Genomic DNA, 20,797 nt, shown 5'->3' with positions numbered 1-20,797 from the left:
TTTCAACCAAAAGGGGTGTAAAAGTAAATTATGAACAAAAATTATTTTTACGCTCGTAGGCTGTCATTTACACCAAAACTGATATTTCTTCAAATTTCTTTCGTCATTTCATATGGCATAAGTAGGGCTACAATGTCCTTTCATTAGATTAGACCAAATTTAAGAATATACCCAGAATACTGGGCTGTCTCATTGTTCCCCACTCTTTTCAGCCCATGGGTAACAATAAGACACTTTGATTTTTCTTCGTTAAACACATGAATTGAAAGTGATGTTTGGCATTTTTATTGAGTTTCAACTTGATTTAACCATAAATATAAAGTTATTTGGTATAAATATATGGATTTTACAAAATTTAAATACTTTTAAGTATAACTTTTGTTAATTGAAGTTTCAAGTTGGCAAAATTGCTTTAAAATGTTCAAGACAAGTCACCTGCAACGGTACAACACAAAAACATGATGTTTTACTAGAAAAGTATTGATTTTCGTAGAGTGTCTCATTGTTCCCCAACTGTCTCATTGTTCCTGCCAAGTGCGTCTTCAATGAGACAGTTGAAGAACTCTGGCTGTAGACTTAAGATCGATCTCATATGTTGGTCAACGTTAGAACACATAAAAAGAAATAAAATGCAACGAAAAGCTCATTAAATGATGACTGATCTGCCCACCATTGAAAAAACGGCTAATATCCACTTTTGGCAAAAACGAGATATTAGCACCAGGTGGTAGAGGATGTTCCAACGCATCTTCTGGAACTTGAATTTTACTGAAATAGTGCTTAGACTTGGCTGCCGATGCGAAAAACCAAACGGCTAATATGCCACTCTTATGGGAAATTGCCTTGACGGAGATTTTGTCACAAACACTAAAACGCGTTTTTCTCGGAATACTTGATTTGGCATAATAGCCGAATTTTCAATTATGGGCAGTGATGACTACCCTACCCTAATTTTAATAGTTTATTTTTATGCGATGGACAGTAGGCCGTTGCGTCTTTCAACAAAATAATCCGAAAATTGTATAGGTTTTTTAACCGGTGATCAATCTTGTGTGATATCAACAAGCGCTGGGAATCGATCCCGAAATGATTCTGGATGTTTTTTTTTACTTTTTAGGCTAAATTGTTGAGGGAAACGATTTTTTTTATTTCGCAGTTTGTAATGCCATCTTTGGTACAGTTCATACTCGATAATCCGAAGGCTTCGGACACATTTCACTTCAGATAATCATTTTTTGTTTCGTTCTATTTATTTGATTGTTAAGTATGAGCCCTAAACTACTCTGAAGTGATTAAAAACATTAAAACCATAATGGTGGCCAAAACGGCGGTGCTGAAATTTTTAAAAAATGTATTTAAAAGGCAATCAACCATTCAGATTTTACTAAAATGGGGTCGCAGCATCTGAATTTGATATTGAAAGAAAGAAAATAACAAATACAAAGTATTTTTTTGTTCATCATTCCATTATCTGAAGTCCAATATACATTTTCGGATAATCGAACTTCGGAAATTTAGTCTGGACTGTATTAATATTAATTTAATTTGCTCAATGTGAACTTATTTCCATCCTGACTGTAAACAACTTAATATCTGTTGATTCATAGCAGAGCAGTTCTCCAGAATTTCATAAAAAATGGACCATATAATTAGACTTGAGCCCTATTAAAATCGATTTTAAAAATCTTTGGAAAAATTTAGAAGTTGTGTGAATTTCATGAATTTTTCAGTTTTTAACATAAGAAATCGGATTTATAACTTCTAAGAGATCATCGATTGAAATTTAAGGATCTAATGGGTAGCTTTACAGCTTTACAAATAAATTGCTTTTAAGAGACGGACAAGAATGGATGTTTTTTTTTTAAAGACCATTTTTATGAAAATTATTACCTTCAAAATGGCTTCAACTCGAAAACGGTGCATTTTATCAAAAATTCTCAAAAGAATTCTCAATTTATCATCCAAAACATATTTTTGGTTTTTTTTTCGGGGGAAATTTTGATACTTTTCTAAAACCATCATTCAAAACTATGCGAAAAACAAAACTTCCGTCTCATCCCATGGCTCAAAATTTTGCACTTTGTGTCATCTTAAACATATCGTCGCTGTCGTGCTATCTTGTCGCACGCGCATTTTGTGCCAAATTGAGTTAAGAACGCCATTTTGTGCAGCTCACAGTGAGCTGCACAAAATGGCGTTCTTAACCAGGGTTACCAGGTCAAAGTTGAAAAAATCTGGCCAAGTACCGAAAATAAATCTGGCAAAATCTGGCAGACGAAAATCTTACAATTTTGAATAGGAAAGGGGAGGTATGAGTTTATAAAATTGAGATTTATTAATTGTTTTTTTCGGCCAAAAAAGATTGAATTTTAATTTTTAATAAAATACATATTTCGATATTCAATTTAAATCATTCATTTTAATAAAAAAAAATCTAAATTGGAAGAAAATTAAAAATCTGACAAAATCAGTCAAAATCTGGCACAGATAATGGTAAATCTTTAATCTAGCTGACTCTTTAAAAATCTGGCAATCCCACATTTATCTGGCAACCTGGCAACCCTGAACTCACAATGCCTCACCTTTTGACCTTCACAGATCCCAAAATTCGATTTCAATCCTGAGATATTCAATAAATAGGTACCGAAAAAACTACGTGCATTTTTGTTACTTTTCATATGAAAGAAGTTTCAATCTTGACGTGCTATCTTGACAAAGCCTGAAAATTTATGTAAGTGCGACAAAGGGCATAGGGATTTGAGGTCAGAACGCGTTTGACACAGGTACGAGCTCGATTACCGTAAACATTTGTAATTATAACTTGGGTTGCAACCAGCAACCAAATTCAACCAAACTTCAGGACAATGCACAGAATAGTCAACCAAACAAAACGCTTTTGAAATGTATGGAAGATGTGTATGGGAAGCCAATGAAGCCGAATGTTTATTTGGACCTACACAGAAAAAAATATTCCTGTAAATTTACATTACTTATCATGTACTAAAAGGTATCATGATAATTGATGTATATTTACATTAGGTTTATTGGAAATTTACATTAGATTCATTGGAAATTTACATTAGTTTTGAAAATTTACATTAGTTTTGGAATTTACATTAGTTTTGGAATTTACATTAGTTCAAATCAGTTAATTCTGATTGGCCAATGGGAATGAGAAGCTCGACTTGGATTGCAGTAGGAAAAGGGTGTGGCCTATGTTCTATTTTAAAATGGTTGAAGCGGGCAGCAAAAGGAAATTCTGATTTTAAAAAGATGTTTCACAGGTAGGGGACGCTTTCTCGTCGACGGCCAAGTGGAATAATGCTGGACTGGAATCGAACGGACGACGGGTAGGATGTTCGGTGTTGCTGCTGCTACCCGCTGCCGACTGAGCCATCTTCGCATTTTATAAACGAGCGGCTAAAGCATCAACTTGCTCAGGTCGAGGCACAGGCAGTGGGCCAGCGAAGTATGAGAGCGATAGAAAGAGAACCAAACATAACTATTTTTAGTTCGGGTAGTTTTGAAGTCAACGTTTGACAGAAATACATTGGATATATGATTTACATTAAATAGGAATTTACAGGAAGCCGAACACGGGTAGAAATTAATCAGATTTGAGTTTCCATGCTCAACGTTTCCATTAGATTCATGATTTACATTAGATTTAGATTTACATTGAAGTAATTTCCATGACTTTTTACTCTTTACATCATATTTCAACATTACATTGAGTGAGTTTACATAAGAAACAGTAATTACGTGCTGTGTAAATTTACATATTTTTTTCTGTGTAGGATAATCAAAGTTTGTACAAAATTTAAAAAAAAATAACGTAAAGTCGAATTTCGAAAATGTAGATTTTTTGAATTGCTGAGCAATATTGTTGTTGTTGATATTATTTGGGGAACGTTAACCCTATGGGTCATTCACTTCCGCAGGTGAGCAATATTATAATGTTTTTTTTAAATGAGTACCAAAAACATGATAAAAAATTGAAAACGAAAACTTTATCTTTAAATCATTCTTAAATCTTCAACAAATATGAAGCCCGTTTCAATCCAAGACCCAAGCCATATTATCCCAACAAGCTGGAAATCTTTTCCGAAACGACTGTCGCTTAACGATGTGGCATTTTATTAGACTCTTTCGCAGAGACCGCTTACATCAGATTAACGGTAACGTCTCACTAGCTCTGTAACTAAACGACACGCATCACAACGTCAAGCTTAGCTCGGAAACCTCTTCAACTCAACCTTACTTAGCGATGGTTATGTGTGCCACAATCCGTGCAAAAGAGTTAATTCCGAGGAGGTGCATCCACTGCTCTGCAAAACGAGAGCTCACGTCAAGTACTGCCAACTCCAAATGGGAACACATCTGGCACACGGAATGTGTCGTCTCTCTGTGTCGGAGCAAAAGTGCGAACCACAACCATAAGCATTCGGTGCAAGCCAGGACGGGTGTAAATATCACTTTGCATCACTTTTTTTTTTTTTTTTTTTTGCTGCAACGGGTTTAGTGCGAAGTTCTGCACGTTTCATATTCTTTAATGCACTCTAGTTCGTACATCTGTGGTGGATTTACTTACTATAGGAACTCAAAAAAATGAATTATTTGATTTTTTTTTAAAGGGAAGTGATCTTAAAATCTAGTTTATTGTAAATTAGCATGCCTCTTAAACATCTAACACGTGGCGCCTTCCACTAATTGACATGACTAAGTAGCATGTTGTTCAATTACATTGACTGACATCACCCACCACCCTCTAGCAGCTTCTGCTCATGATGTTGTTGAACGGTGTCCAGCAAACTATCATTCACGTGTGGTGTACGGACTGTAAATCATCCCACTAATCGAAACTCATTGATTTTACACGTGTGGGCAACATCTTGGTTTGATGTAGTGGTTTTGGAATGGCTTTGACACGTTTGTCTCTATTTTGCATGTTACAGTGCAACTGGTCAATTAGTTATCTATCTTAATTATTCAATGTTTGAAATTCTCGTTCATACAAATGCTTTCCCTACCGTACTAAATAAGTCCCGACTGCAGTTCTGCTAACTCCGAAAGGTTCCACCAAGAGATTGATGACCCTCCGTTGGGAACAACATTGTGAACAATCCGCTGAACAACGGAAATCAATTCAAATAGCGCGCGGGACTCAATTAGCATGAACCATTCAACATTTCAGTTACATTCATCGGGAAACAGGTCTCCGGACCACCTTTCACTATAGCTAGAGTTCGAGTGAACAAGCACTGATAACAACAACACTGAAGAGGCTCAAACAATTCGTGAACTGTTATTTGAACTATTATCTCGCTCTCTCCCCCACTAAGCCAACACAAGTGTGCCACAATATATGAAAAGTTAACATTCCGAGTGGACGCCTGTCAGAAATATTTTCAATTATTGTGAGTTTGGCCGCGCTTGAAATTTGACGCGCTCCAGTGGTCCTCGACAATATTGTCCAGTTACCACCTACAGGACCACCCCCCCATCCTGTACCGCGTGGCTATGGGTTGAGGAAATATTGGCTAAGCTGGACCACCACCATAGTTTTGAACGATGAGATGAGCTTGGGATGCATCACTGGTTTTGTGCAATATGCTATGTTGAAAGGTGTGTTTGGTAAACACTTTGGGATGAATCCATCAAAATATACAACGAATCCACGACAAAACATGCTGTAGCAGAATCTGAATCAAAATGCTCTATTTTTTCTTAAATAACCATGCTTCTTCATAGAAATAAGTTTCCACATAAATTAGCTGGAGACGCATGCACAGTGGTTGGAAACGCAAATTTCCGCTTTAGGAATGCATTATTGAGCTTTGGTGTCTAAGAAACATTTGTTAAGAATGAAATTCTACATCTTTTGGTCAAAACGAAATAAGGGTGGTCCAACAATTTCTCATATTTTCAAAAACTATCTTTGCTCCTAGATGAGATAGTGCTAGCCATTTCAAACAACTTTGTAGAAGACTCTCTCTATCTCTTAATCTGTTCATTCTACAGCATTTTATATGAAAAGCACTAGGTTGGTTCATCAATAAAGTGTTTTTATTGCGTATCTTTTTTGTATTATTTTTGGCAATTTTGGTGTCTTCAGGGTATATTTAGAGCATAAAATACACTTAATTTGATATGTGAACTGAGTAGCTAGGTTATTTTGGTAAAAAGTTACAGCGTTTTTATGCTTTTTAATAGGCCTTTTTCAAATGTTTGTATTTTTTCGAGGAGGTAACAAAAAATAAGATTTAGTACCATAAAAAAACGAAGTTGACTTTATAGCTGTCGGCCACCATTGCTAGTACCAACCACTAGTGTCTTCCTTTTTATCTACAAGGACTTCGCCGCCCTGGGCTCCTAAGTGTATGAAAGTATGGCACGGAGCGACGGCGCCGAATACCCATATTTACACAAAGAATTTTAGAGCGCCCGCCGCGGGATTCGAACCGTCGACCTCTGGATTGTGAGTCCAGTGCGCGGTCCGATTGATCCACACGGGCGGGACAAGTACCATGCTCAATGCAAAAAAATACATGAAGATAATCAGTATAAACACTGCTCTTAATGAGCTCAAATGCAGGTAAGTTTGGCTTGTGGGTGAACGTGGTTCAACCCGATTTTTATGTCAACTAGGGTGATCCTGAATGATCTAGGGTGGTTCATATTCAAACAGTAAAAAAGAATTTACATCCCACAACGATTCACAAATCAACCTATGTGGCATTGGTTTTATAGAAAACCTAGATGTTTGGGTATCAAAAGATCGGAAATTTTATGCCCTTTCTGATGCCATAAAGGTTTACTTGTGAATCGTGGACCGGTTCGGATGCCGGCGTATTTTCCGACGACGTAATTCCGAGTTGGTACGAAATTCCAACGAAAAATCTTTTCTATCGATACAGAGACCCTCAAAACGGTGTTATACACACTCCAAAATGTTTATTTAGCAATTCTTTGTGGGTCTCGTGGCGCAGGGGTAGCGGCTTCGGCTGCCGATCCCGATGATGCTATGAGACGCGGGTTCGATTCCCGCCTTATCCACTGAGCTTCTATCGGATGGTGAAGTAAAATGTCGGTCCCGGTTTCTCCTGTCTCGTCAGAGGCGCTGGAGCAGAAATCCCACGTTAGAGGAAGGCCATGCCCCGGGGGGCGTAGTGCCAATAGTTTCGTTTTTGGTAATATATTGACATTTAGTTAAATTAAAAGTTTGAAAATTAAGTTAAGATTTTACAGAGTTATATTAACTTTTATACTAAGTAGTTAGTAAACTTTATATTCAATCCAAATATTTTTTTTAATCAGTCGAGGATGCCTATTTGAAGTTGGGAGACAGAATTTATGGTGATTTGTCAACAAATAACTTTTCTATGTAAATTTTTCGTAAGGTGTACAAACTTGTTTTGCACCTTTTTTGATTTTTGTAATATTATTTGTTATAGAACTTTTTAAAGAAATCACCTTTTCATGAGCTTTTTGTAGCCAAATGTTCAGCATGAGTTTCTGAACAAAACTTAGTTCTAGGTTCCTGTCAAACTTTAAATTGTTTACATGTTTTATCACAAATTGTGCATAATGCCCAAGGGGTGTAAATACTTTTTTAAGATACTGTATACTTTAATAAAATATGATTTTTTAATTCGCTTGGATTGAAAAAGAGAAAAAATCATACAAAACAAAGATAAAATACATAACCTGTTTTCATAAGTAAAGCAGCTAAGCATATGATATCTGATTAGGAAGGCTCAAATGAATTAGAAAATAAAATGATTTATTTTATTTGTAACAAAATGTATTTTTACATATTATTTCTCTACGTTTTCGCAAATCGACTTTTCCCTGTATTTTTTTTAATAGGGTAAAACATTCAATGCATTTCCTTTCTTAAAGAAAGCCATTTTGCAAATTTTTTATGTTTATATATCATTTTTTTTGTAATTGTCAATTCTACCACTTTGTAGAACATTGTTACACTCTAAAAAAATAACCCTGCAAAAATTGAAAAAAACACAACATTTTAAAATGATTTTTTTTTGTTTTCAATGAAAATATGACCCATCTGGGTTAATGTAGATGCGAAAAGTACATTAAATTTCCCTTAAAATGACTTGTTTCAAACATTTTTACAGTTGAGTAACGGAAAATGGCAGAGTTTTGAAAAACGCCATCAAATTGAGCGTCCAATTTTACATAAAAGTCTCTTTGACACCAAATTTCTATTTCATCTCCGTTTCAGGCTGCAAATTATTGAAAAACACCTCTTTTTTCGCTTGTTCAAAAATGAAAGGGGTCGTACCGCCCCTCCGTCACGAGATATCAAAAACCGGACCTCGGATTCGTGATCAGGGACAAAAGTTACCCCTTAGGACAAAGTTTCATGCAAATCGAAGAGGGGTCGGGGCAACTTTTCTCGATTTCGTGTGAGTTGGTAGAGAATTACCCACATCAATTTTCAGGGAGTGACAAGATAGAACGAAATGATTGAAACTTCTTTTATATGTAGAGTGACAACAATGCACGAAGTTTTTTTCGGTTATTATTTAATATCTCAGGATTGAAATCGAATTTTGGGGGCCTGTAAAAGTCAAAAGCTGAGGCATTGGGAGCTGCTCAAAATGAAGTTCTTTACTCAATTTGGTCAAAAATGCACATGCGACAAAATAGCACGACAACGAAAAAATCAAACCATCCACTTTCACGACCCCCAGGTCTTTTGTGGTCTCTATTGCAAGTTTCTGCTCGAACCAAGGAGTCCGAAGGCTTGAATGGGGAGGGCACCCAAACCTCTTTCTACTCCAAGGAACCTTCCACCCCAGGGTTCGAACTGACGACCTTTGGATTGCGAGTATAACGGCCGCCAGCGATCCCACCGGAGCAGGCTTGGTTTGGTGTGTTGTTTGTCTTTATAGCAGGGAGACGACTCCCACACCTGGAATGACTTAACGACCTAACAACAACCAAGGCCGGGACCGACGTGTTACTTCCACATCCGATGGAAGGTTGGAGCAGATGGGCATCGAACGAACGACAACGACGAAGTGGCAAAATGTTGCATAAATTTGCAACGAAACATTAAAAATTGCGGTTTTGAGTGTAACAAATATTCAAAAATTTGCTTGTTTGTGGTTATTTTTCCAATTAATTAAATTATTTCCAACACTCACTGAAAACGTTTCCGAAAATTTCTAACTAGTTAGCAATAGCTTCCCAGGGCAGCATTCGCCTCCATATATATTCTGCATAATTAGAGACAAATATTTGCGGAACCAACTTGCACATTTACGCTAATTTATTGAAAACCAAACAGCTGTGAAGTGTGGTGGCAGCAGCTAACCCAACCAGAGACGACAACCATCACGGTAGTGACGATGCCGCTAGCGCTGCACATATTGATTTGGATGAGTGGAGCTAATTTTGGGAATTTGTGGGTATGATAAGTGACTAGGGTGTTGGAGGGGGTTGGATTGGATAAATTCCAAATAATGCATTTTACACTTTTATCGATCGATCGTCCATTATATGTGATTAAAATTTGATGATGGGCCGTAAAGTGCTATCAAATCTGCCTGGTTGCAATATTATTTTCAATTTAATTAAATCAAACTCTTTGAAAGGACTTAAATGACATGAATTTGCATTTGCAAGGGTATCAAAGGTCAAATTAAATTTAAATTCCTGAAAATTCGTGAAAGAAAAAATGAATAAATTGATTTAATTTTCCATTATACTAATCAAACCAAACTGTTGATCCATAAATCAACAGAAAATCAACACTTTCAAAACATTTAACTAACCTCAAAAAGATGAAAAAACTCTCAAAACAAACAAAATCACCCAAATTTTGCAAACAAACATCATCCCCTCCCTCAACCAGGGAGAAAGATCGAAAAGATTCCAGACCATACCTTCTTCGAAGGAAACTCTGAATCCAAAGAAAGAAAAATAAAAAGAATAAAAACCAGGGAATTCCCTCATCGCCCAAAGGCTTCACCGAAAGAAACATGAAAATATGTCACATCCTGGAACCATTTGTCGACCCAAAATCATATGCAAATCATGTCTCGCATGCCACGGTGTTTGGATTGGCTGGCTCGCCGAAGATATGGCAAACTTTGGGGGGAGGGCTGCTTTCTTTGCGGACGATTCCATGTAGCTTGACGATTGTTTGTCTACATTTTTTCAAAATAAAGCTGTTAAAATTCATTAAAAGGTATCAAAAACAAAAACAAAAACAAAAACAAAAACAAAAACAAAAACAAAAACAAAAACAAAAACAAAAACAAAAACAAAAACAAAAACAAAAACAAAAACAAAAACAAAAACAAAAACAAAAACAAAAACAAAAACAAAAACAAAAACAAAAACAAAAACAAAAACAAAAACAAAAACAAAAACAAAAACAAAAACAAAAACAAAAACAAAAACAAAAACAAAAACAAAAACAAAAACAAAAACAAAAACAAAAACAAGAACACAAGAACACAAGAACACAAGAACACAAGAACACAAGAACACAAGAACACAAGAACACAAGAACACAAGAACACAAGAACACAAGAACACAAGAACACAAGAACACAAGAACACAAGAACACAAGAACACAAGAACACAAGAACACAAGAACTCAAGAACTCAAGAACACAAGAACACAAGAACACACGAACACACGAACACACGAACACACGAACACACGAACACACGAACACAAGAACACAAGAACACAAGAACACAAGAACACAAGAACACAAGAACACAAGAACACACGAACACAAGAACACAAGAACACAAGAACACAAGAACACAAGAACACAAGAACACAAGAACACAAGAACACAAGAACACAAGAACACAAGAACACAAGAACACAAGAACACAAGAACACAAGAACACAAGAACACAAGAACACAAGAACACAAGAACACAAGAACACAAGAACACAAGAACACAAGAACACAAGAACACAAGAACACAAGAACACAAGAACACAAGAACACAAGAACACAAGAACACAAGAACACAAGAACACAAGAACACAAGAACACAAGAACACAAGAACACAAGAACACAAGAACACAAGAACACAAGAACACAAGAACACAAGAACACAAGAACACAAGAACACAAGAACACAAGAACACAAGAACACAAGAACACAAGAACACAAGAACACAAGAACACAAGAACACAAGAACACAAGAACACAAGAACACAAGAACACAAGAACACAAGAACACAAGTACACAAGTACACAAGTACACAAGTACACAAGAACACAAGAACACAAGTACACAAGAACACAAGAACACAAGAACAAAATCAAAATCAAAACTTGCTTGTAAAAACTTTTAGTTTTTAGTTTTTAGTTTTTAGTTTTTAGTTTTTAGTTTTTAGTTTTTAGTTTTTAGTTTTTAGTTTTTAGTTTTTAGTTTTTAGTTTTTAGTTTTTAGTTTTTAGTTTTTAGTTTTTAGTTTTTAGTTTTTAGTTTTTAGTTTTTAGTTTTTAGTTTTTAGTTTTTAGTTTTTAGTTTTTAGTTTTTAGTTTTTATTTTTTAGTTTTTAGTTTTTAGTTTTTAGTTTTTAGTTTTTAGTTTTTAGTTTTTAGTTTTTAGTTTTTAGTTTTTAGTTTTTAGTTTTTAGTTTTTAGTTTTTAGTTTTTAGTTTTTAGTTTTTAGTTGTTAGTTTTTAGTTTTTAGTTTTTAGTTTTTAGTTTTTAGTTTTTAGTTTTTAGTTTTTAGTTTTTAGTTTTTAGTTTTTAGTTTTTAGTTTTTAGTTTTTAGTTTTTAGTTTTTAGTTTTTAGTTTTTAGTTTTCAGTTTTTAGTTTTTAGTTTTTAGTTTTTAGTTTTTAGTTTTTAGTTTTTAGTTTTTAGTTTTTAGTTTTTAGTTTTTAGTTTTTAGTTTTTAGTTTTTAGTTTTTAGTTTTTAGTTTTTAGTTTTTAGTTTTTAGTTTTTAGTTTTTAGTTTTTAGTTTTTAGTTTTTAGTTTTTAGTTTTTAGTTATTAGTTTTTAGTTTTTAGTTTTTAGTTTTTAGTTTTTAGTTTTTAGTTTTTAGTTTTTAGTTTTTAGTTTTTAGTTTTTAGTTTTTAGTTTTTAGTTTTTAGTTTTTAGTTTTTAGTTTTTAGTTTTTAGTTTTTAGTTTTTAGTTTTTAGTTTTTAGTTTTTAGTTTTTAGTTTTTAGTTTTTAGTTTTTAGTTTTTAGTTTTTAGTTTTTAGTTTTTAGTTTTTAGTTTTTAGTTTTTAGTTTTTAGTTTTTAGTTTTTAGTTTTAGTTTTTAGTTTTTAGTTTTTAGTTTTTAGTTTTTAGTTTTTAGTTTTTAGTTTTTAGTTTTTAGTTTTTAGTTTTTAGTTTTTAGTTATTAGTTTTTAGTTTTTAGTTTTTAGTTTTTAGTTTTTAGTTTTTAGTTTTTAGTTTTTAGTTTTTAGTTTTTAGTTTTTAGTTTTTAGTTTTTAGTTTTTAGTTTTTAGTTTTTAGTTTTTAGTTTTTAGTTTTTAGTTTTAAGTTTTTAGTTTTTAGTTTTTAGTTTTTAGTTTTTAGTTTTTAGTTTTTAGTTTTTAGTTTTTAGTTTTTAGTTTTTAGTTTTTAGTTTTTAGTTTTTAGTTTTTAGTTTTTAGTTTTTAGTTTTTAGTTTTTAGTTTTTAGTTTTTAGTTTTTAGTTTTTAGTTTTTTAGTTTTTAGTTTTTAGTTTTTAGTTTTTAGTTTTTAGTTTTTAGTTTTTAGTTTTTAGTTTTTAGTTTTTAGTTTTTAGTTTTTAGTTTTTAGTTTTTAGTTTTTAGTTTTTAGTTTTTAGTTTTTAGTTTTTAGTTTTTAGTTTTTTAGTTTTTAGTTTTTAGTTTTTAGTTTTTTAGTTTTTAGTTTTTAGTTTTTAGTTTTTAGTTTTTAGTTTTTAGTTTTTAGTTTTTAGTTTTTAGTTTTTAGTTTTTAGTTTTTAGTTTTTAGTTTTTAGTTTTTAGTTTTTAGTTTTTAGTTTCTAGTTTTTAGTTTTTGATCCTATTGTTTTGTAAGGAAATTGAGAAAGATATTAGCAAAAAAATCCGCTATTTTGAATGGATTGCTCTTTCTCCAGCAAACTACGTCCCATCTAGGTACACTGCGTCGCAGAATGATGATACTCTGAGCTATGACCTGACTTGATTTTCTTCCCCTGGCAGGTTCCCTCTCTTTTTTGGGAGGGTTTTGTTTTTTTTTTCAAGACAGGGCGAATTCCTTGGGAAAATATTTGTCCACATATAGACTCCGTTATGCGCACCCCCTCTCCCCCTACCCCCTGTACGGAAAGGGTGAGACAGATGGGATAAATCAAGTGGGAAAACTCTTCTCGTTGCTTTCCTTGTCCCCCTTCCTTTCCCGAATTTATCCCTTTTTTAGTCTTCAAAAATGTTGTTTTGTTTGCTCTTGGTTTTTTTCTCCGTACTTTTTTATTTTGTTTTATTTTCAGAGGATTTGTGGGTACAAACCTGGTGAGATCGTGCCTTTTTTTCCCTGGCGAAAATAAAGCCTCAACAGAAGGGATGGAACGGGAGTGATGCTTAGCAGAGGATTTGTCCTTGTTGTAGCGACGATTTATTTCGTTTGCATTGCTTGATGTTGACAATACATTCATGGACAATTTATGCATTATCGTTCAGAAATATGTGTTTTGTTTGTTTTGTGATATGAATGCCAACTGCTGCTGATTGATTTTTATTACATGTTTTTCTCATGGAAAAATGAGTTTGTATGAAACTTGAACTGCTTTGGTATTGATATAATTATGTCTTTATATCTATTTTCAAAAATAATTATCCCTGGTATTATTGAATCACTCTTAGATAGCAGTGTTCCACCATAAAAATTCTTGAAACAGCCTTTGTGTGCGTTCTACCCATTTTAATCAACTATAATGGATACCTCATTAGTCCTGATTCCAAGAAATTAGAGGCAAGGTGACACCCCGCCAAATGACTGAACCCACTTTTGAGTCCATTTTACTCCCTCACTCAAGCTATTCCCCTTTGTTCAGAGCCCAACGACCTCCAGGAACAAAGTTTTCCTTTTCTAATGTAATAAATTTCGCCCAGATCTCCAGGATTGGACATTTGCTATCCGGACTACTGTTCGACAAGCTCAACCCTCGACCCCAGACACTACTAATTACACACACTCGCACACACACACTAGTCCAAACGGGGCATTCTTTCTCGTGATGTCCTTTCGGTGTCCTTTTCAGTCCCTCCCTTCTTGTCCCTTCGGCTGACGATGATCATTATCGTTATGTACCTACCAGTTCTTGATTGTGCAATTAAGTTGAAATTAAAATGTTTTCAGTGTTTCGTCTTAATTAAGAGAGCAAACTGTGAAATAAGGTCTATTCATTCAAGGCCTAAGGTTCATATGCTGTCTAAGGGATGGAAGAGGACTCTCTGGGGTTGAGCAAGACGGTTTTTCTTCTATTTTTTTGTTATTTAAACATACAAAAGCACGTATTCATCTATAAAACATATTTAATACTCCTCTTGTTTTATTTTCAACCTGTTTTTGTTTTGTTTTCTTATATTTTTTATATTTTGTCTGATCTATAAGGTTTTATTTTTCAAATGAATTTTACAACCTCTATTCTTATTTTTTTCATTTTTATGATTCAATGCATACGAACTACGACATAAACTTAAAAATATAGTCTGTATTTGACTTGGGCAAAAATATCAAAATAATTGATTGTTGCCAAGTTGTATGAATTTCGATAAACATCTTAAATTTTTTTATCAATAATTCTTTTTGTTTGTTTTGAATTCTTTTTTGACGATTTGTCTCAAACATTAATCCAACCAGTATATTTTTTAAATAGAACAGTTATAATCGTCATCTTGAATTCAGCAAAAAAAAATAGTTAAACTACTTCTTAACCATGAGAGTTTTATTCAAAATTGTCTTTCAAAAATAAATCAGTAGAGCAACTCTCTACAAAATCGGCTGATTTCACGCATTTTTAATTTTCTGCATTTTTTTTTTGTTTGGCTCAAACTTTAGAGAGCCGAGTAAAATCGAGTAAGGTTCAGGGGTCACTATACTGCCCATGATCGCATAAATGTCCCATATGCATTTTCATCACTTTTGAGTTATTGATGCAGTTTGATTCAAAATCGTGTGCTCTTTCTAAAGAGCCTATAACATCCAGTACTTTGTTCTAGAAATCGAGAGGAAATCCAGTTTTTTCGTGAAAACTTAACACGTAGCCTTATGTGTGGGACAAACTTCAAATGCGTTTTTCTCAGTTTGCTGTTTTTGCATATGGGACATTTATGCGAACATGGGCAGTATAGATCTTTAAATTTGGTGAAAAAAATCCTTTTATACAAAATCGTCTTCTTTAAATTGCTAATAACTTTTAAGGATCAACTTGGATCGCTTTGCCCTCTTCAACAAAAATGCAGACCGTTGAATTTCACAACAGAATCTCCCACTTGATCCAAATTACACTATCTTCCGGGAAGAATCGAAGTTTTTGTCTTTCTACATATAATTTTTCAAAAATGTCCTAGCAAACTTCAACACCAATTTGCGACTCCTTAACATTAACCGATTTGACTCAAATTTGGCTCAGATGTCTAATTTTGCCAAATTTTTAAACTTACTTTTGCAACAAAAAAACAATTTTCAAATTTTTTTAATGTTTTGATATATTTTAGGGTAAGTAACCGCAACTTTTGAGCCATAGAAAAGTATGGACAAAAAAATTATCGCCATATAATGCAAAAAAAGCAAAGCAATCCACTTTAACGACCCCCGGGTCTTTTGTAGTCTCTGTTGCAAGTTTCTGCTCATTTCTAGGCGTCCGAAGGTTATGTGTGGTAAGTCACTCAAAACCTCTTTTACGCAAATGGACCGACGTTTTACTTCCCCATCCGATAGAAGGCGTGATCAGGCAAATCTCGTCTCGAAAAATGCCAAATAATGATTTTGTTATCCCGGGCAGACGGTAATAACAAAATTAATAATAATTCAATAACAAATCCTGTTAAAATAACAAAAAGTGTTATTATTTTATCCTGAAGATCAACTTCAAGAAGAAAAAATAATAACAGTTTCTGATAAAATAACAAAATTTGGTATTGAAGTGATATTATATTGAAAATGTTTAATAAAACGCTAATAAGAGGAAATGTTATACATTTCAAAAACTCTCCTAATAACAAGATTTGTTATTCGTTCGGTACACTGACTAAGAAATAAAATTACTATAAATCGCACAAATGGAAAAGTTTCTAAGTGTCCATAACACAATCTGTTATTATTTTTTCTTTTGTTAAATATGTTTAGATCTTTGGGATAATTTTGTCTAATTTCGTCGGGGTCATTATTTTGGTCATGAAATGGGGTCCTTAAGCTAAAATTATTCTAAAAAGTTGAAATTTTGAAAGTTGATTTTTTTAATTATTTGATATACCCCCTAAAGGACTTTGCTAAAATTGGCTAGAACTATGGGATAATTTTGACCAATTTCGTCAGGGTCATTATTTTGGCCATGAAATGGGGTCCTTAAGCTAAAATTATTCTAAAAAGTTGAAATTTTGAAAGTTGATTTTTTTAATTATTTGATATACCCCCTAAAGGACTTTGTTTAAAATGGTTAGAACTATGGGATAATTTTGACCAATTTCGTCAGGGTCATTATTTTGGCCATGAAATGGGGTCCTTAAGCTAAAATTATTCTAAAAAGTTGAAATTTTGAAAGTTGATTTTTTTTTTATTATTTGATATACCCCCTTAGGGACTTTGCTAAAATTGGCTAGAACTATGGGATAATTTTGACCAATTTCGTCAGGCTCATTATTTTGGCCATGAAGTGGGGTCCTTAAGCTAAAATTATTCTAAAAAGTTGAAATTTTGAAAGTTGATTTTTTAATTATTTGATATAACCCCTAAGGGATTTTACAATAATTGGATAGAACTATTAAAATAATTTTGACCTATTTCATCGGGGTCATTTATTTCACCATGAAATGGGGTTTCAAGCTAAAATTAATCCGATAAAATTAACTTTATGGAGTTCTTTTTTTTAATTTTGTTATATTCCCTAACGGAATTGATTTATTTAATGAGAATTTTTGAAGTGTGAATAACAAAAACTGTTATTATTTTCACAGAGCGAGGAAGTCGGAGCTGACGTTGAAGTTCGAGCTGGAGTGAGACCTCGGAGACTGCATCGGATTCAGCGAATTTTCAGCAACTTTTACTCGGAGTCGGAATCTGTGAAGTCGGGTATTTTTGGAGAGCTGAAGTCGTCGTTGACGTCATATCCTGCATCCAGAGTCGGAGTTGTCTTCAAAGTATGGATTCAAAGTCGCTTGGAGGTACCCGACTCTGCAGCCCTGACTAGTACAGAGGAGTTATGGCAACTGCAGGTTTATTTGCAAATTACAAATAAACCAAAACAATAACTTTTTTTGTTATGGAGACATACCAGTTTAATAGCATTTTTTGTTATTATGCTGCTCCACCTCTCCGCACAAAATAACAAATCTTGTTATTCTTTCATGATTCCTTCTGTGTTATTGGTTTGTTATTGTAATAACAACATAATAACAGTTTAAGTTATTCTTCGAACAAATCTTTGTTATTGATTTTTGTTATTTTAACAACTAATCCGATCATCCCAATAACATATTTCGATCTTCTCACAATATCAAAAACTGACCTTCGCAAGTTATTTCCGTCTGCTCGGGATTAAAAAAAAATATATTTGAAAAATTTAAATTTTAGTTTTAAATTAAAAATCAAAATTGACATCGAAAAGAACTTCACATTTTTTTAATAGAGCGCACTGTTCTCAAGACATAACCACTTAAAGTTTAACCCTCAATTGCCCAATTTTCTTTCGATTTTTTTCCGTGTTTAGGAAGTCATTTTGAGCAACTTTTGTTCTACGAAAAACTTTACTTCACTTGTTTTATGTTTTTCTTGTTTCACTTTTAGTATTTTAATTTACATTTATCTTGTTTAGTTCATGTTTATTTTTGGTACAATAATAGTACATTCTACCACCTCCCTAGTAGCATTTTAGGTTTCAAGTAGGCCATAAAAGCCTATTTAAGCCGTATGAGGGTTTTCAGAACCATGATAAAACCTGTAAGTTTAAAAATGTTACTAGGGATCATTACATTTTGCCTATCAATTTTTTCATGTTTTTAAAGTCACTTTTAATTTTTTTGCCTGTTTTTCACATTTTCTGCTTAAAAATGGCACCATTATCATTAAAATTGTAAAAAAAAATGCGTAAAGCCATAGTCTGAGACACTACAATAATTACTGCATACTTCTTTTTACTTAAAATATAGGAAATGTAATTAAAAAACACTGCCAAAGTTTACACCTGGAAAAATTACATTTTCAAAAACATTGGACGAGCCACATAATACAAGCACAGCTTCCAACCCTAAAACTTCCTTAAATTACAAAGCTTTTTAAAGATCAAAAATAGGTTGAAAAAATGTATTTTTGGCGATTTTATAAAACGAAGCCCGTCTAGAGCTGATATTTATTTAAGGTAAATGATGGTTCATTCTTGAAAATATTTTTCTAGAAAACTTGAGAAAACTTCCAATCAAATTGCCTAAGAGTCATAAAAGATTGGACCTCCGATTGTTGAATAAAATTTATATTTTTTAAGTCATTTAGCATTTTATTTGCTAATACCAATATCTCAGAATTTGACGGGCCTATTTTCAATGTTTAAAAATGAATAATTTGTGAAATTTCTCATCCTTAAAAAACTATTTTGAGGATTTTGTAAGCAACTCTTACATTTCAGAGAAGTGTATTATTGAATATTTGAACTTTTTGAAATGTTAGTCTTGATTCCAAAATTATAAAGATTTTTTTTTTCAAATGGATTAGAAAATTTCACAAATTGATGCTTCTGTGTTCTCTTATACTAAGCTTGTTGGTTTTCCTATCTAATTAGCATAAAAGAGCACAGAGGCATCGAAATGTTAAAATTTTGAACATTTGTTGCTGAGATATTAGTATAAGAATTTTAAATGCTGTTTAGATGAGACTTTAAAAACTTCAATTTTCTTGTTTCTTTTTTCTTTTATGCACTATTTTTCAGCAACCGCAGGTGAGAGCTTTGAAGTGACGGTTTGGACTGAGAATGGTGCAGTAAAATGGAAACATGGAGGAAGTTGTTGCCATTGGAAAGGCTGGAGACTGCATTCGTTTTCTTGCTGGTTAAGAGATACCGATACAGAAGCCGACATCTCACCGGAATAGTTCGCAGCCTGAATTTGGTGAGTTCGTTTCATGATGTTTCCTTTGCGCGTGTGTGAGTGAGATTGGAATGAACGGGAGAAGATTCGGTAGAGTACGGTTTTCAATATGTTGTTAAATACTGCTCCAATAAGTTTCAAAACTCGAATAGTTTTCAATTTGTTCTGGATTTTGCTTTTTTCTGCGATCGATAGTTCTTTATAAGTTCTATTGCATATTATGAATCTCGGATTTGTTCAACAATATGAATTTCTTGGATAAATTAAATTTTGGGTTATCTTTCCGCAGCCGCCTGCCTAAGATCTTAAATAATTTAAAACTTAAAATAAATAAACGAAAGTGGCCTCAACAGCAGCATGTACGTGTTCGTGAAATCTACGTCGGTCGTTTTCTCGATATAATATAATTCTCGTTTAAAACATATCAAAACAATAATTATTCCAGCTGATTTTCGAAACTAAATTAAAATACAGTAAACGTTAAATGAAAACTCTACAAAAACTAATAAGCAAGCCTAAACTAAATATATCATCAGTAAATTATTAGTTAAAAATAGTTTTCTACGTATAAAATAATTTATTAAAATTTACACAATAAATAGTCAATTTCACTCTACAGCCGGCTGTTTGAGTTTAATTTTCATATGTTTATGCAGATATTGCACAATTCACAAACAGTTAAACACTTATTACTCACCCGTAATACCTCTTGAGGTATATCCTAGGGTACTACCTTTCTTACTAACATTGAGTCCAAAACCACCCTACAAACATCTATACCACTACGGTGACGCAGGGATCCTTGCGCACTTTAGATAGGTGTTTACTAACATTCCCCCTATGCCCTGGGTAGAATTACACACTCATCAAAAGATGAAGGCATGGTATCTCCCGTGTTGGATTATTGTTCCGGATGAGGGTCTAATACAACCACACCAAACAGAGGGATAAGCGTTGTGGAGCCATCCGTGGATAGGGCGTCCTAAAATGCTAATGCTAATGCTAATTTTTCAGCAACCGCAGGTCGAATCTTCAATGCCTCTTTGGCAATTTTATGGAAATTTGAAATTTTATCAACCTTTTGAATAGCATTTATTTTGGAAAAACAGACTTTTATCATGTAAATGGTGTACTTTATTAAACAATCGGTAGGGTAATTTTGATTGCTCATTTGATTTTACGTTAAAAACTGAAGTCAAACTATTTTGCCGAGTAAAATTTATATTGTTTCGCAAAATATTTATTTTTTAAATCACAAGGTGTCGGTACAATTTTTGTCCATTTAGTTCTATATCTGAAAAGTTGCGTTTTTATGCCCCCTTAATCAAATAAAATATAATTTATTTTTTCATCGGGCTACCTACGTTGGAGCCAGCCATAACAAAGTTTTAGTGCTCCGTATAATTTTCGAGATTTTCACGCCGCGGGTGAAGTGTTTCTTCGCGAACTTGCCGCCCGGAGATGCCCAAGCGTGGCGCTAGGCATGGCAACTCGAGTGCAGCACCGGGGACCTCGCGGAACCCGTCTCCTGGCCGGATTACTA

General features: G+C 33.5%; 1 protein-coding gene across 1 annotated transcript; it reads left to right on the top strand.

The window, feature by feature from the left end:
- The first annotated feature begins 6,589 nt into the window (after positions 1-6,589).
- Positions 6,590-19,124, top strand: LOC128092651 (transcription initiation factor TFIID subunit 1-like). The gene is made up of 3 exons (XM_052706937.1): positions 6,590-6,595; positions 10,643-11,257; positions 19,098-19,124. Exons 1-3 carry the CDS (start codon positions 6,590-6,592, stop codon positions 19,122-19,124), a joined length of 648 nt encoding a protein of 215 aa, XP_052562897.1.
- Positions 19,125-20,797: the final 1,673 nt, after the last annotated feature.

This window comes from Culex pipiens, chromosome 2, assembly GCF_016801865.2.
Source record: "Culex pipiens pallens isolate TS chromosome 2, TS_CPP_V2, whole genome shotgun sequence".
NCBI classification, from domain to species: domain Eukaryota; kingdom Metazoa; phylum Arthropoda; class Insecta; order Diptera; family Culicidae; genus Culex; species Culex pipiens.
The sequence above is the reverse complement of the archived record's forward strand: the minus strand, read 5'-3'. Positions and strand labels throughout refer to the sequence as shown.